Source organism: Branchiostoma belcheri, unplaced genomic scaffold (genome assembly GCF_001625305.1).
Source record: "Branchiostoma belcheri isolate BF01 breed outbred unplaced genomic scaffold, Haploidv18h27 scaffold27, whole genome shotgun sequence".
NCBI lineage: Eukaryota > Metazoa > Chordata > Leptocardii > Amphioxiformes > Branchiostomatidae > Branchiostoma > Branchiostoma belcheri.
In genome coordinates this window covers 592,045-609,510 of record NW_017803876.1, presented here as the reverse complement: position 1 = coordinate 609,510, position 17,466 = coordinate 592,045, and the positions used below count along the sequence as shown (strand labels likewise).

Here is a 17,466-nt window from a genome sequence, read left to right as displayed (position 1 = left end):
TATAAAAAGTCTGCGCAGGGGGATATCTAAGTCTGTGTGTACATGGAAGACCGGAGAAAACCAGCGGGTCACCTCGAAAGGAAAGGCTGCGTCTGGTTGAGCAGGAAAAGCACATCAGTTTTGCTCCATATGGATATCTGATATATGTACAGGGGTTGACTTCTTGAAAGGAGCAACAAGAAACACAAATTGTATAAATTACTTGGATCGTCTAGGATCAAAGATATAGATGCTATATAGATGTTGGTTGCTTACTTCGTTTTTTTTTTTTTTATACACGGTGTGATGTATACATGTGAAAGTGACAAAGCGACATGCAGATATATTATAAATATGACCGGTGGCATAGTAATGTACTATGTAAGCCACGATACTATTTTAGGGGAAGTCAGTAAAACGTTTGCGAAATGGGAATACTCAAAGCCAAAGTAGCGTTGAATGATCCTGTTACAAACAGTTGTAGGATAGTAAGAGGCTTGTAACCTTGAACTTGAATACGTTGCTAAGCAACAGACATGACGTAACCACCGAGGCGATGTATTGTTCCTAACCTATTATATATACAAAAAGGATACCCGAAAGATCTCGAAAGGACGTGGGTATATGGATACTATAATAAGATTAGCGAGACCTTTGCATTTTTACATGAGCTTCGATCCTACAAAATACATGCTGGTTGAAATACTAGTAATAGATGGACATGATATATATATTTCTCGTATACAACCGTGAAAACTAAACATGGGTCCATCAATGGAAACAGCAAAGTTGTGTATTTATTTGACTACATGTCCCTTGATTGTGACAAAGAAATGACTAAACGTTCTTGCCAAAACTGAGTAAATTGGGACTTACCCAAATTTTCGGCCGACTCCGTCAGCCTTGTTCACGGAATGGATCCTTCTACCATAGAGTTAAAGGATCGTACATGCTTCTTCTGCCTTCTAATTTGGGTAAGTCGCATTTTACTCAGTGTTGGCAAGAACGTTTGGTCATTTTTGTCATGCATAATGAAGTATACCAACACAGACGAACTTTCATGCTAATGCCCCTTGATTGTATACAGTGGGTTTGGTTTAGTTTAGTTTGGATCCAGACATTTCTCCTCGCTATCGCTGTCGGGTGAGTGTTGTTCGGGTGTGTGCGGTGACGCCTCCTGCCTACAGCTGACCGGTCTGGAACTGCAGCCGTCCCCCGTACCGCGGTCTCTCTCCGCTTCTTCAAGAACCTACAGGCCGGGCAGAGACAGGAAACCGTGGTGAGACGCAATGGTAACGACGAAGGTTCTCTTCAATTCCTTCGAACTTTCACTACTTACATTCCTAGTTATGATGTACCATATCTCCGCTGACATCTACCAGGTAACACATTTTTCCTGCATTCCAGTGCAGGTAACATTGACCGTAACAGGCAAATTTATCTGCACCACACAGAACTTATAGATCGTACTAAAACTGGTCAGAAACTGCAGCAAATACAAATCTACATACGTATATATAAACCCAGTAGATAGACCGGTGCAGGTCCATGTACTCGTAGTATGTGCGATGTACTCGTTCTGTATAATGTCCTTGGTACAATGTACTCGTAGACACCTGCACAGCTCCAATGTCGCCTGCACTAACCTGCATACGCAGCCCTGAAGTAAGTAGCGCAACGTCTTTGCCATATTTTTTTCGAAAATGTAGAGCTTCGCGGCTTTGCAGTGCTTATTTCAAGTTTGTTACTACAGCTTTACCTTTGCATGGTGCTCTTGTGCCTTGGCCCGCAAGGTGGCGATGCTGTTCGATCTCATCTCCTCCTTGGACGTAGCTTCTTCGTGTACTGTTAAGGGAGAAAAATAAGTTTTATTGAGAGCAACTCCTAAGATGCTGTTTTCATATTTCTATCAAATATGAAGAGATGATCATTGAGAGAAAAAAATCAATGATATACTCTTTTCATACCTTGAATCCTTTCAAACTGATAAACAGTGTGACGCACTTCTTAGAAGGAAAACTAATTACAGTTACTGTAGAATCTGAAGCAGGCAATTCGGGCGCGCGCGGGAGGTCACCCTTCTGTATACGGTCTTACTTCTACATCCAAAACATGACTCTCTATGAGTACCTAGCTTCGGTTGGGGACGTCCTCTCGGATGGGACGTAAAAGGAAGGTTTGAAGGGAGACACAGCTCGAGCACGTATAAGATCCCACCACCACTTTTTGAATAGAAAGTGGTTCAAATCGTAGTCTGGTCTCAGGGTTGGCATGTTGAAAAGGTGATAGTCACCTGTTATATCAATCCTTCCAAAATGTGTGGTGAGTCTCGATGATTAGATAAGTAAAAACCCTCTCACCTGACGGCGGCCTCTCCTTCTCCTGCACCTCCTCGTGGGCCTCCTCCATCTCCTCCGCGGAGTCGGGCTTCTGCGCGCCTCCCGTGGTGAGCGCTTGCTGTATCTCCACGGACTTCTTGTGCATTCCTGCGGTCATGTCAGAAGTGGAAAGTGGGAAAGAGCCACGTGAATACATGGACATAACGCTGATTGTTGTGATTCAAATGAAAAGTGGTAGAGTCTATAGTTTATAGTCTATAGTTACTGCTGTATCTCCACGGACTTCTTGTGCATTCCTGCGGTCATGTCAGAAGTGGAAAGTGGGAAAGAGCCACGTGAATACATGGACATAACGTCGAATGTTGTGATTCGAATGAAGAGCTCGTGTAGTGTGTTTTGTCGAGGCAATAGTTGTAGAATTTTAAGCTTTGTTCCAACACAATATGGTGGGTTCTTGTGCATTCCTGCGGTCATGTCAAAAGTGGAAAGTGGGAAAGAGCCACGTAAATACGTGGACATAACGTCGAATGTTGTGATTCGAATGAAGAGCTCGTGTAGTGTGTTTTGTCGAGGCAATAGTTGTAGAATTTAAAAGCTTTGTTCCAACACAATGTGGTGGGGTTTTTTGCATTCCTTGCGGTCATGTCAAAAGTGGAAAGTGGGAAAGAGCCACGTGAATACATGGACATAACGTCGAATGCTGTGATTCAAATGAAGAGCTGATGTGTGGTGGTAGAATCTATAGTTACTGCTGGATCTCCACGGACTTTTTTTGCATTCCTTGCGGTGATGTCAGAAGTGGAAAGTGGGAAAGAGCCACGTGAATACATGGACATAACGTCGAATGTTGTGATTCAAATGAAGAGCTGATGTGTGGTGGTAGAATCTATAGTTACTGCTGGATCTCCACTGACTTTTTTTTGCATTCCCTGCGGTCATGTCAGAAGTGGAAAGTGGGAAAGAGCCACGTGAATACGTGGACATAACGCTGATTGTTGTGATTCAAATTAAAAGCTGATATATGTTCGTGGAATCAATAGCTGTCAGCTAACGGACATAATAAAGTATCCAAAGTTGTACAAATTTAAGCTTTGTCCCAACACATGGTGTTTCTGTTGTGTTGTGTTGTGATGTGTTGTGTTGTGTTGTGTTGTGTTGTGTTGTGTTGTGTTGTGTTGTGTTGTGTTGTGTTGTGTTGTGTTGTGTTGTGTTGTGTTGTGTTGTGTTGTGTTGGAACAAAGCATACGATTTTACAACTATTGATCATTGTAGTTTTACAACTGTCTTTTCTCTACTACCGTATACTTTCTTTTATATGCCAGTACTCGGCACCAAAGGAGACACGAATTCAACGAAAATTTAAGTTGATTTTTAAGTTCCCTTTTTCCTGTACCAAATGAAGAAGTGAGAAGCATGCACGGTATGTCATAACAGAAAACGACGGATTAGTGTATGTGAATGACCCAACCAAGACCAGAAAGAAGCGTACGGCAACTTGGGGAGCCTGGGTAGAGGCTAGACAGTAAGTTAAAAGTCCTAGGATTGAGGTTGCGGTAATTACTAGGGTGGTGGAAGGTGGTAGGTGGAAGGATTTGGTACTCCCCAAGCAGAGGTTTAGGCTTCGGCGTTTTGACCTTTTTATGGATTTCTATCGGTCTTTTCTTTTTTGTACCGGTATATTTTTTTTCGCAAGCCAAACCCTGGCGCGCGGATACTTGTTAATTTGATACTTGCTGTTTTGTATCCGCCGAAAGATCTGCTTGGAGACGAGTACGTAGGTCGAAGGATTTGGTACATACCAAGCAGCCAGGGCGCACAGGACTCCATGATCCCGTCCTTGGCGGACCTCAGGATGGACTCAGGGAGCGGCAGCGAGTGTCGGACCATCGCCCCGTACAGTCCGTACTCCGCCATCACGCTGCTGCGACCCCAAGTCTTCTCCTTCTTCCGCCACTTCGCGCGCCGGTTTTGGAACCAGACCTGGGGAAGGGGGTAAGGGGGAGGGAAGGAAGGGTTAGGGTTGGGTTTCATAAGAGGTCTCGTACCACAAACCAGCAGGCAGTTTCCGTTGGAAACTGTATGTGCAAGTTTTTTTTCTTTCTTCTCGCTCGCGAGCGACACCTACCTTTGTTATATAAACCAGTAAATACCAAGGATGGGAACTCCAGGCTTTAGTCCCAGGCTGCAGCAGTAGAATTGACACGGTATATTCACGTGTTTATTAGAATACATACACGTATGTACGATGCTGTTAAAACCAAGAATATCCCAACCTCTCACGCTTAACACAACAGCCTTTGTCAGCACAGATGACTAGTTTATGCAGGCCCGGAGAAGAAAGAGCAAGCTTGCACAAACTACCCAAAACGGTACACTCAAAGCTGGTTTACAAAAGCACATTTTCTGCACAGTTTTAAATGACGTACGATGTAGATGCACATAATTCCACAGAGAAACTAATGCGGGAGAATGGATGTATATACATGTATAGAGACATAGCATTTGATCGCAAGGAAAAAACAAATAAATAAACAAACAAACAAACGTAAAATAGATGTGTACACAGTAACATGTACAGGAGTCATGGATACATGTAAGGGCAGCTTGGCAACATATTATTTCAGAATAAGTGAATGTTTCTTAGCAATGTTTAACTCGTCGCCGCAGCAGAGCAAATCGATGGCACCATGAATTCAGCACCAAGGATAGTTGCAATGCATGCGGTTGCGATCGGATACTAGTATAAACAAATCTTGGGTCCACATAAATGGTCCGTCTTAGAACATGTCCATCCACAGAGCTAATTGATAGCCCCATGGTTTCAGCACCAAGGACAGATGCCATGTATGCGTTTCTGACGGGTCATTCTTTTACATACTTGTATAAACAATGCGGAGTCCACATATATGGTCGGTAGCAGAACATTTCTATCCACAGTTAGTTGATGGCACGGTGGTTTCAGCACCAAGGACAGATGCCATGTATGCGGTTCCGTACGTAAACAACATGCTGTGCCAACATACAATGTATATGGTAGGTCCTCAGAAGGCAATCGAAAACCNCTAAACGCAAAATCTGCTGCAGTTCAAAACGCATTTAGAAATAGTCATCTAAACTTCACACAGTATTCGTTGGAATAGTCTGACCAAGAATACTGCCGTTACGCGACAGGCTTATACGAGTTGGAGTAGAAGTAGGCAAACAATTGCAAGTCAGCCCATTTGGTGCCTGCCGGAGCCGGGCTGATTGGCTGATGGGCTAAGCTGATAGTTTTTCACGCGGAGCCGAGCCCGGAATCGAAGGGCAGTTTTGATGGGAGCTTTCTACTTAAGATAATCCCTGCAGCTCGCGCACACAGAAAGCTCGCTCGCACGGCGCGCACAGAGTGGGTCCCGGGTTCGTAATGGAGGCGAGTTTTTTGTCGATTAGACAGAGGGTTGACAAATTACCTGGCCGGGGTGAGGTGTAGATCGGGGCCGGGAGATGCCGCCTGGGCTGCGCCGGGCTTTCATGCCGCCCGGCCCGCGCGCCACTTACCGCCGCCCCGGCTACTCCCATTCCGCCAGATCAAAGCCTCGGGATCCCGGAAATCAGCCGGATAGCGATCTGGGCGCCGCGCTGTCTGAGTGTTGGGCGAGGAATGGCCCCGAAAGTGCGCGCGCGATTGTCGTCGGCAAAATGCGCCGCCAAGATCTCGCCACACCAAATTGCCCTTGAGTATCCTTGCGACCGCCGGAGTTGTTCAACAATGTAAAGAAAGAAATAAAAGTCGATCTGCATACGTAAGTGGCGGGGGTGTTAGGATGTCGTGTGAAGGAGCGTTCTGGCATGCGAACCCAAAAAAGTCGGTGCCCTCATGTACATTTAGAAATATGCCTTAAAGCTGCATTATGAAACATTAGGACGATACAAAAAGTCAATTTTCTGTTCAATTCTTTACTAAGTAAGTTGAATCAACCCTACTCGCTCTATTTCAAATAAGTCTAATTTAGGAATTGGAAGTGACAAGATATTACACCGGTAGTAGGTTGCTTAAAAGCTTGCAACAGGGCTGTCAGTCATGTTGGCATTTTGTGGTGGTGCCAAATAATGAGTGTGCCTCGTGTGGGCTGTTTTATTCCGACCCATAATGTCAGAAATGTGGAATGATAGCACAAATATGCTGAAAGAGTTTAAGTAAATGACAATCACATGAAGATTTTTAAAATAAAAATATTTCAATTTTTGGTGCAAAAAAATGTTACATAATGTCCCTTTAAACGTCTCCTTCTATGCCCATTTTAAACAGCCAAGCCAGATAGTCCATGTCTTAGGGCGCGGGCACGGTCACATTTCCCAACCGAGGCCCGGCCGGGTTGTTTGCTTGAACGTGAAAAATAAACAATTTGTATTAAGAGTATACTACACAAATAGTGCTCATGGTTAATTTTCTAAAACGTTTATTGTGTTTTGCTGTCTTTTATCATAATTTTCGTTCCAAACGACTGCCTGGCCGGGCCCCGAGTTGGGAAATGTGACTGTGCCTTTAATGTCTTAAGTGCAGCAAACCTAGCCTCTACCAGGCTTGAGGAAGCGGCTGGAAAGAGTAGAAATCGGCCAAAATAGAGAGATAAGCATGCCAAGGGAGTATGGCCGTTGAGAGAACAGTTCGCCGCCCCACGAACTGTCCACACAGCAAACCGTCCCGTGACTGCTCGGATCCAAAAGGTGGATCCTTGCCCATTCGTCAGCTGTCCGCGTCACAAATGTGTGATAATGCACGTTATCGATTGGCATGATTTATGATTTTTGTCATTCCGTTTCCTTCCTGAAAACTTGGCGTGCTGGTACGAACGTGTACTTGCTCCTGTCGCAGCAGGACAGAATTCATTGGAAGAAAATATTTCTTCCTTGTCTTGAAAGTAAAAAAAGTTGAATATTTTCAAACTAGACAGAAATTATGGAAAGAAAATATCTCTTCTTTGTCGATAAAATAAAAAAAATATGGAATATTTTTGGGGTTTGGATATAAAGAGGTATTCCATCTTGCTGCTCTGTTGGTGGCTGTAAGACAGTATCAAATTGGCCAAACAGTATAAAAATTGGCAGGGTAGTATCCATTTGCCATCCAAGATACTAGTACAAGTGGAACAACCAGTAGAAAAAAAAGAAAACCTGATAAAAAAGCCTAAAAACGCGCCAAAAAATAGGCCTAAACCCAAACCTCTGCTTGGAGAGTACACAAAATTTTGGCCCTGCGCTCGGGCGAAATTACCGATTGGCAGAGCTATGGTATCCACGTCAAAAATTTGCGTCTCAAGTTGGTGAAACTTACATAACAGCCGCCATCGAACACAAAAGGATTGAACAATAGATAAAATTAAGCCCGTGAAGAAATGGCGTATCAGTTCCAAAAGAAACAAATGCCGCCGCTCCAAAAGAGTCTGCGAAGGAGGCTACCACATGGCGAAGTTTGGCCCTGCGCTCGGGCGAAATTACCGGGCGGCAGAGCTATGGTATCCGCGTCAAAAATTTGCGTCTCAAGTTGGCCACCATCGAACAGAAGGGATTGAACAATAGATACAATTAAGCCCGTGAAGAAATTGCGTATCAGTTCCAAAAGAAACAAATGCCGCCGCTCCAAAAGAGTCTGCGAAGGAGGCTACCACATGGCGAAGTTTGGCCCTGCGCTCGGGCGGAATTACCGGGCGGCAGAGCTATTGTATCCGCGCGGAGAAGCGAGCAATTAACGCGAGATTTACGGCCGGGTCGTTAATACATTAATGGCTTTTTGCTCGCCAGAAAATTAGTTATTAAACCCCGCGCGTCCCGCGGGTCCATTTGGGGGCTCATTTCCGAGAATTGATACGGGGCTCTGAAGGGGTTTTCGCCTGTTGCTGGATCGTTGGTAATCTTCGCGGCCATAAAATGAATAATAACTTGCGCATGTACGAAGATCGCGATAGCGACAGATGTACATGTGTACAAACAACGTCCCCGCAAATAGCTAATAAAGGCATTGTAAAGCTATGAGGTGTATAGACAGACAGACAACAAAGAGGGAGAATATTTTCATTTGGTCTTATTCAGTCTTGTGCAAATATGAGTCTACATATCCAAGAATGTTACCATCTCTGTTAGATTTCCTACTCAGAATGTTTCGAAATGATTTTCATTTTGAACACGAGTTGTGTCAGATTTTGCAAACTATCATAGCAACTTCATTCATGACCTCAATTCATGACCTGTTAGACAGTTGGATAGTTTTCCTGTTGAAATAGTTTTTATTACTGATCTACTCTTGTGAGTTCGGGAACATTCTGTCCGCAAGAAAGTCTCACCAGACCCGATGTTGAGAGCCTCCCGCTCCCGAGCTGTGTGTGTCAGCCCGCAGTCGCCTTTTTAGACGCCTGGATAATTTTCCAGTCGGAACAGTTCTTCTCTGCCCCACATCTGGTGAATTTTTGTAACATTCTGTGTAAATTTTGTAACATTTTGTCACCACCAGAAAGCGTCACACTAGGATTGATGTTGCAAGCCTCCCGGTCCCGGGACGTGGCAGCTCGCAGTCTGAGAGATGCCTTTTTCTTCTATGTTAGACACTAGGATAGTTTTCTTGTTGAAATAGTTCTTAAATGTGGTGAGTTTGGGAATGTTTTGTCGGTGAAAGTATCCACAGATGTTGAGAGCCTCGGTTCACGAGATGTGGCAGTCTGAGTGATGCCGTCTTTTTTCTTCTATATTTGACACTTGGATAATTTCCTTGTCTAAATAGTTCGTCTCGGCTCTACATCTGGTGAACTTTGTAACATTTTGTGTAGATTTTATAACATTTTGTGTCACACCAGAATTGACGTTGAGCCTCCCATTCCCAAAATGTGCCAGCCCGCAGCCTGAGAGATGACACTCACCCCACTTCGATAATTTTCCTGTCGAAAAAGTTATTCTCTGCCCTATAGCTGGTGTGTTACGCCGAAGGGCGGTTATACCGGCGATACAGATACATGTGGTGAATTTTGCAATATTTAGCAAGAATTTTGTCACAGCAGAATCGATGTTGAGCTCCTCGCGTTCCCGCTAAATGTGTCAGCCGGCAGTCTGACTGATGTCGGCCGCCCCACCCCGCAGTGGAAGTACATCGGGATAATTTTCCTGTCGAAAAAGTTCTTCTTTGGTGAATTTAGCAACATTTAGCGTGAATTTTGTCACAGCAGAATCGATGTTGAGCCTCGCGTTCCCGCTAAATGTGTCAGCCGGCAGTCTGACTGATGTCGGCCGCCCCACCCCGCAGTGGAAGTACATCGGGATAATTTTCCTGTCGAAAAAGTTCTTCTTTGGTGAATTTAGCAACATTTAGCGTGAATTTTGTCACAGCAGAATCGATGTTGAGCCTCGCGTTCCCGCTAAATGTGTCAGCCGGCAGTCTGACTGATGCCGGCCGCCCCACCCCGCAGTGGAAGTACACTTAATCAAACCGGCCGTGTGCAGGATCGATCGCGTTGTCAGGCCGCGCTAACGGCAGGCAATCAGGCCAGCGCGATGAGGGATGGCCGCCCGGTCCGGACGCCGTGTTCTGGCCCTGAATGTTGTCGTTTTTTTTCAGATTCAGGGCCCAAATTTTCACAATTGACGATAAACACAAGTCCAACCTGATGGAAGTCAGGACAGGGCGATGAATGGCCGGTTCGGACGCCATGTTCAGGGCCTAAATTTTGCCGCTTCCTTTTTTTTTCAGATGTAGGGCCTAAAAATGTTCACAATTCATAATAAACATAAGTCGGGGTGGGTGGGGGGGAGACATCGTAGTTCGAGTTCCAAACGAAATGTAACTCAAGCCTCTGTCACGCATTCAGAACCTTACCCCGACCACCAACTAATAAACCAACCGAGGTTGGCTGTAGGTTGGTAGCAGTCTGACCAGATTTAGGCAAGGCCTACCTTTTGACTCGAATCTAAACGAATTTGAGTTGAATTTGATGCAAATTTGACTGCCAACCACACAATGACCACTACTGACCTACTCCCAAACACCAGCCAACCAGAATTGACGTTGCAGAATCGACTTGTCCAAACAAAATGTAACTCACGTTCGGTGCCATCCACACCGAAAAAGGAACGGTGAAACAAAGCAGTGGAAGTTTCTGCATCTTTTTCGTTCAGATTTAGAGCCTGAATGTTCACAACAGACACAAGAAAATATGCCTAGGGGAAGGCAGACATTCCAGTTCGACTTCCAAACGAAATGTAACTCACGTTACGTTCCCATCCACACAGAAACGGCGCGACTTCATCTAACGGGTTTTGGCTGCAACTTTTGGCTGCGGTAACGGGAGGTAATCAGCGGCTGCGCGTGATAGATGGCGGCGTGCTGAGTGCAGTATGTCATGTCTGGCACTGACTCAGTCTAATAAGCTCCTGTCACACATACAGAATATGGCCTCCCGAACACTGCCGAACTCCCCCCAACCCTGGGTAGGAGTAGGGAGTCGGCTGCTTCAGGTATGGACTGGAGCTCCGGAGATTCAGCCATAGTTGGCTCGTATTTGGCTGGTGTTCGGGAGTACATTAGCAGCGTTTGGGGTCACGAATTTGACTCAAATTTAGCTCAAATTCAATTCATATAGAATGGTGGGTGGGGCCTAAATCTGGTCTTACTGCGCCCTTCCCCCGAACTTCAGCCGACCTTGGTGTTCGGCGGGGGAAGGTTTTGAATTTTTGTCGGGCTTTACTGACTGGCACGGATACGAGGGGAGAAAAAAATGACGCCTACAGTAGCTGTCTGAACTGTCGCGCTAACGGCAGGTGATCAGGGACGGTACGTGTGAAGGATGAGGGTGTACTTTACTGTAATAAATCTGAACTAAATAGAATAAAGAAATAAGTATAGGTGTGTACATAGTACATGCAAGGGAATTGATACATCTAGCAGTTGGTCGAAAGGAAATATTCAAATAAACAAACAAACGTACAATAGATGTGTACACAGTAATATGTACAGGAGGCAGCTTGGCAACATGTTATTTCACTTCACTTCACTTCACTCAACTGCAACAGAGCTAATCGACGGCACCGTGAATTCAGCACCAAGGACAGATCCTATGTATGCGATTCTGCCTGATCGTTCTTTACGTTTTACGTACTAGTATAAACAAATGTTGAGTCCACATGTATGGTAGGTCGTAGAACATTTCTATCCACAGAGCTAATTGATGGTACCATGAATTCAGCACCAAGGACAGATGCCATGTACGTGGTTCTGTCGGATCGGATGATTGCAGAGAATGTCTGCGTTCTGTGTTTGATACCTCATTAAATCTAAATGTCTAGATTCTCTCTTGTATTGGAATTCCCATACAAATTTGCAATTGACACTGGCCTTTTGTTCCGTTGTCCACTTATAGCATCAACGAAAAACTGCAAATTAAACAACTAAATGCCACCGTGAAAACAAACATATTGCTACTCATGTAACGACTGTTCTTCTTGTATTGACTTCGTAACGAATTTCGATTTTTGGCGTGGCGACCTACGTGGCATTTGCCAAATATTTAAAGATGCTGGGTTCAAAATGTGTAATGTAAATAGAAATAAACAAGACAGTAATTCAGAAAAACGGCCGTGCAGCCTGCATGCATAACGTCACAGCTTTGATATTCGTTTGTTCGATCAACCGTGCGCAGCAATAGTGACTGAGAGAATTAAGGCGATTGGCAATCAGCTTTGTTGTTCCCATCGTTACACTGCAGCTCTGTTCCCGGTCAGTTGTTGCATGGCGGGGGAAACCGAGCAGAACTAGAGCCGGGCGGGGAAAATGAGGCAACCACAGCAGGCGCGGGCAGGGAAAATGAGACGCAAGGCGCGCCGGTCAATAAGGTGCGACGCGGGGTTAAACACCTGACGGTCGGGAGGTTGTTTGCACAGGATAACGGATGTTTGCTTGTTTGTTTGTTTGTTTGTTTATTTGTTTCAGGAACCTCCAAGTGTTGACAATACAACCACTACTCTTCCTGGAGTCCTCGTACATACATTGTTGAGATAACGGTTGAGGTAATGTATCGATAAACATAACAAGGCACAACAAACAAACAAAATAAACAAATATGTATTAGCTACTTGAGTGCGGCAACACTTTTTGTTGTACAATTTTCATTAATGTGTGGAACAATAAAAAAACTGTATTCTGTCCTGGGGTAGGTCTGTCTGTGTGGCAAACATCTCCCGTGCGTCAGGGTAGTGTGCCTCGTAAGTAAACAAACAAACAAACAAACAAACAAACAAACAAACAAACCTGTATTCTGTCCTCGGGCAGATCTGTCTTCATGGCTAGCATCTCGCGGGCGTACACGTCAGGATAGTGCGCCTCGTTAAACGTCCTTATCAACAAACAAACAAACAAACAAACCTGTATTCTGTCCTCGGGCAGATCTGTCTTCATGGCTAGCATCTCCGGGCGTACACGTCAGGGTAGTGTGCCTCGTTAAACGTCATCATCAACAAACAAACAAACAAACAAACAAACAAACCTGTATTCTGTCCTCCGGTAGATCTGTCTTCATGGCTAGCATCTCCCGGGCGTACACGTCAGGATAGTGTGCCTCGTTAAACCTCATCAACAAACAAACAAACAAACAAACAAACAAACCTGTATTCTGTCCTCCGGTAGATCTGTCTTCATGGCTAGCATCTCCCGGGCGTAAACGTCAGGGTAGTGTGCCTCGTTAAACGCCTTCTCCAGCTCCTCCAGCTGGTACGACGTGAAGATGGTTCTGTGGGGGGGAGGGGGGAAATTTACTGTCAATAAGAATTCTGAAGAATATTTTTTGTCTATTGGTTTGGCTGTTCAAACCTCACAGCCAGGGCAGCCCAGCTAGCCAGTGACTATTACAAAGGGCTTGTTCTGCTGACAAGACATAACAAAACATTATGGTGCTAAACAATCTACAAATCTATTACATTATTCCATGTAAATAGAAACTTTATACGAAGGAACTTTTGAAGAATAAGTTGTTATATTTTGTCTGATCCTGACCCCCCCCCCTCATGATGAGCGCCCAGCGATGAGCGCCCAGCGGGCAGAATAGAGCAGTCAGAAAACAATATATGAAGAAAATTCCAAAATACAACAGCTACAACATAAACAAGGTGATACACAAGAAAGGTGATACACAACATTGTTGTGCGCGGAAGCGATGCATAGTGGTGAAGAATTTCTGTAATGCAGAATAGGAACACCGGTCTCGATAGCACTAGTCACTGCCAACACCACGAGAGAGTGTTTACCCAAGAAGAAATAGTATTCGTGGAGATAAAAAAATCAAATTGCACTAGTAATTTATTTATTCATTTCATCACAAGACGGCTGGGTGGCCCCATTCAGCTTGTATTAGCTGTTTTCTAGGGGGGGGGGCAGCAAAATTACAAGACAAGACATTATTACATACAGTAAACAAAAGTGGACAACATGCAGTAAACATTAAAGCCCGATGCGTCAACACAGATTCATAGTCCTATACTCAAAGTCCTAGCCGTTCAAAGGTCAAAACACAAAATTAGGAGTGCGCAGTGACCTTTTGAACGATTAATAGAGCTCCGGAATGTATCTCAGTCAGTCACACGACATAAATGCAATAGAGTAGGATACAGGATATATGACCTGGTGGTTTTATTGGTTGCCTTCCCTGCATCCCGGGTATATTTTCATCAATGATGTATCATAACAAACGACACAAACGAAAGTAAAAAAAGGGAAGACTGTCGGTGAAGTTCCTTCGGCACCGAATCGAATGATCTCTAAAACTGGTCAATAGAATTTGCGATTTGTTTCTTGGTGTTATTCGCACAAATCATTGTTGAGTAAGAGAACACGTCTCCTCTCAATTTGCCTAAAGACGACCCTCTCACACAAAGAACAATATAACTCACCCACCGACCAGTCCGGATCCCTTGATATAATATACAGTGTGTTTACTAAACGAAATACAGTAATTTGCGCCAGTGCTTTCTCTATAAAACGAGAAGAAACTACTCGACCGCCATCTATTTCCAAATATTACCTGTCAGCTACTGGCAGGATTTTTATTGAATATCACGAGTTTTGATCAAACACTCATTTCAAACCGTTTAACAATACCAAACCCAAGCAAAAGGAATCAATCAATCAATCAAAAATGGTTTATTAATAAAAGACATTGCAGCCGGACAGGCTGAATTGCGCCTTCTGTACATACATATTGTGCAAGACACGTTAAAAATATTTACAACATAGTTTTAAAATAATACATAGTTTTAAAATAATACATTTTAAAATAATACATTAATGTCAATTGCTTCTAATATCAGTTAGCATTCAGGATCCGCAACATCGATGGTACGGGACTGTTCTTAAACCTCAGAGTTCGGCAGGTCGGTAGGGTCAGTTCATGAGAATTTCTAAGGGACCGTCCATGTGTTTGTCCCCTGGAAACGGGTGCTAACTCAACAGTTCTTTCAGATGTTGCCAAGGAACCAATTTGTGCCAGTGCTTTCTCTATAAAAACGAGGAACTATATATTTGACCACTGTCTATTTCCAAATATTACCACGACCGATCAAACGGTCATTTCAAACCGTCTAACAATACCAAACCCAAGCAAAACGAACTGCTTTCTCTATAAAAACGAGAAACTATTCGACCGCTGTCTGTTTCCAAAATCACCAGCTACCAGCAGGTTTTTATTGAATTTCATGACCGATCAAACGGACATTCCGAACCGCTGACACGCTCATCATCTCGCGGTTTTGTCGCCGTGACCTCAGACGTCAGCGCCCGGCGGCCAGGTTGACCTCACGCGTGTCCGGTCCTGTCCCGGGCTTCACCTCAATATTACCTCCAGACCGCGCTCATCATAACGAAGGACAGAGGGGATCTCTGACAGGCTTCAGAAGCGGCTGGAAAGAGTAGGAATTGGCCAAATAGACAGATAACATGTTAGGGCAGTTTGTCCGCTCAAGGAGGTTTAACCCCCATTGGTCCGCAGTACAGTGTCAGTTTTCCGCTCCCTCTTTCTACTCTTTCCAGTACTCTCCAAGCAGAGGTTTGGGTTTGGGGTTATTTTTGGCGTTTTTAGGCTTTTCATATCGAGGTTTCTCTTTTGCACTGGATTTTTTTTCACCCAAATTCCAGTGCGAAAGAAAAACCCCGATAAAAAAGCCTAAAAACACGCCAAAATAACCCCAAACCCAAACCTCTGCTTGGAGAGTATCTTTCCAGTCGCTTCTGAAGCCTGGTAAAAGGTAGGGTCTTCCTGCCCCCGTGGTACATGGTTTGTTTACGTTTGCCAGTCCAGGTGGAAGTAGGGTGGGGCAGCAAAAGTAAGACCAGTATCAGCAGACCAAAGGGCTACTTACACTATACTCTACAGCAAGACTACTCCGATACATTTGACGGGAGCATCACAAATATAAAACAGTTAGCCACTGGTACGCGGCTTGTTGACGTTTTCAAGTTCAGGCGAAAGTGGTTTGAGTATATAAAAACTAAAAGAAATCGCTTAATGTTCAAAGCATTTTGTTCTCTTGCTCCGAGTTCAGCAGAGGACTGTCGTACTGGCAGAACCGTGCCTGTCTAGTTCTATGCCTGAATGGGTTAGGGTCAAGATCAGGCACGTCTCTGGATAGTCTCCGCATATCCAAGAACGTAGATTCGCTCCAAGCACAATTCTGGATACGCGTAGACTGTCCAGAACCGTGTGTCGAGCATGGTCATAGACAAAGCACGGTTCTGGGTACAACAGGGAGCCAGCTAGCCTGTGTACACAAGCTCTTGTCCTGCGCTCAGATTGCTATCACCGGGTAGCCGGCGAAAAGCAAGGTTCGATCAGGCTAGGAGCCAGCGGGCCGCCCTTCGGCCTGACATCTCTATCCGCCCGGAGCGCAGCTGCTCGCTACCCGCGGGGGGACAACGCAGAGTGCTGCAAAATTACAGGTTTCCCTGCCGCCCGTCACTTTTCGTTATTTTCCTGTCCGAAACCGTTCATACGCTCATTACTCTGTTTGTTAACAAGCCGAATCGTTACTGTGTTGGGGATAAAGACCATGGAGACCCGAACCAAGCATGTCAGGACGCACCACCTGTGCTCTTTGGCGGATCCTTGTACGTTTCCAGTTTGACTACGCACCTGGACAAAACTATACTATACCGATACAGTTCCGACGTATAAGTACCTAGTATGTGTATGAACATTGTGTCCCTTTTCTTTATTTCAGTAGTAGATGTCGTTGTCATTTCCAAACAGGGAATAACGCAAACCCGTTGAAACTGGCTTCCAATGGCCATACAGGAGTAGACAGAAGATACGTATATTCTCCATTCAAATAGATTCTATACAAGACCAGACTGTACAGGTGATCTTAAAAGGTAACATCCTGTTTCATCTCAATACCAAAGCCTGATATGAAAGTCAGACAACTTACACAGCCTTATCTTCATCAAGAGGAATATATCTTTTTCCCCTACTCAAAAGGTGGCGTATCATCTGGCATGCAGGTTCGCAATGTTGCTGGGAAAATAGTGGTCACAGCTACACTTATACTTGTGTTATACTAGTGTTTCAGTGGCAGCCCACCAAAGGTGTAACAGCTTGCACGCTTCTCCTTGGCGTTGATTTGACCATCACGACTTTTTTCTACAAAAAGAGCTAAGCTAAGCCCACCCTGGAGGCAAATCATAGCCAATATTGCCCGTACTGAGACGGGGTACACCGAGCCGGGCAGTCCCCGCATACTCTCCACCAGACTCCTTTGCAGGCTGAATAAGTAGTAGAAATCGGCCTAAAAAGAATGGCCATGGTAGTTGGTCAGACATAGAGGGTCCAGTTTCCCTACATATAAAACCGGACCCTCTATGGCCGGCCTGCTACCCTGGTCAGCTACATTCTTTTTGGGCCGATTTCTACTATTCATTTAGTCTGGAAAGGAATCGGGTGAAGGCTTCATCCCCGCCCGCTGCTCTCTCCATCGGCACCCGGGTCGGGTTACGCTCCCGCCGGTCTCCTGCCCTTTACCGCCGCCCGTGAACTTCCCCGGCGGCGGTGGGTCCTAATTAGGGGCCGGGCTGGAGGGGCGCCAGGAGCCGCCGCACCGCTGAGACAGCGCCGGTGGCCGCTACGTGCTGACGACTGGCAGGCGGCCG

At 45.0% G+C, this 17,466-nt stretch overlaps 1 protein-coding gene across 1 annotated transcript in view; it reads right to left on the bottom strand.

The window, feature by feature from the left end:
- Positions 1 to 1,074: 1,074 nt before the first annotated feature.
- The window catches only part of LOC109472120 (visual system homeobox 2-like), a 36,916-nt gene continuing 20,524 nt past the window's right edge, over positions 1,075 to 17,466 (bottom strand). Inside the window, exons 3-8 of the mRNA XM_019771698.1 lie at positions 12,940 to 13,063; positions 4,118 to 4,298; positions 2,584 to 2,794; positions 2,340 to 2,530; positions 1,739 to 1,824; positions 1,075 to 1,228 (exon numbers count right to left, since the gene is read on the bottom strand). Coding sequence (XP_019627257.1) covers positions 1,082 to 1,228; positions 1,739 to 1,824; positions 2,340 to 2,530; positions 2,584 to 2,794; positions 4,118 to 4,298; positions 12,940 to 13,063 — 940 coding nt within the window. The 3' untranslated portion in view covers positions 1,075 to 1,081. The remainder of the gene's footprint in view (positions 1,229 to 1,738; positions 1,825 to 2,339; positions 2,531 to 2,583; positions 2,795 to 4,117; positions 4,299 to 12,939; positions 13,064 to 17,466) is intronic.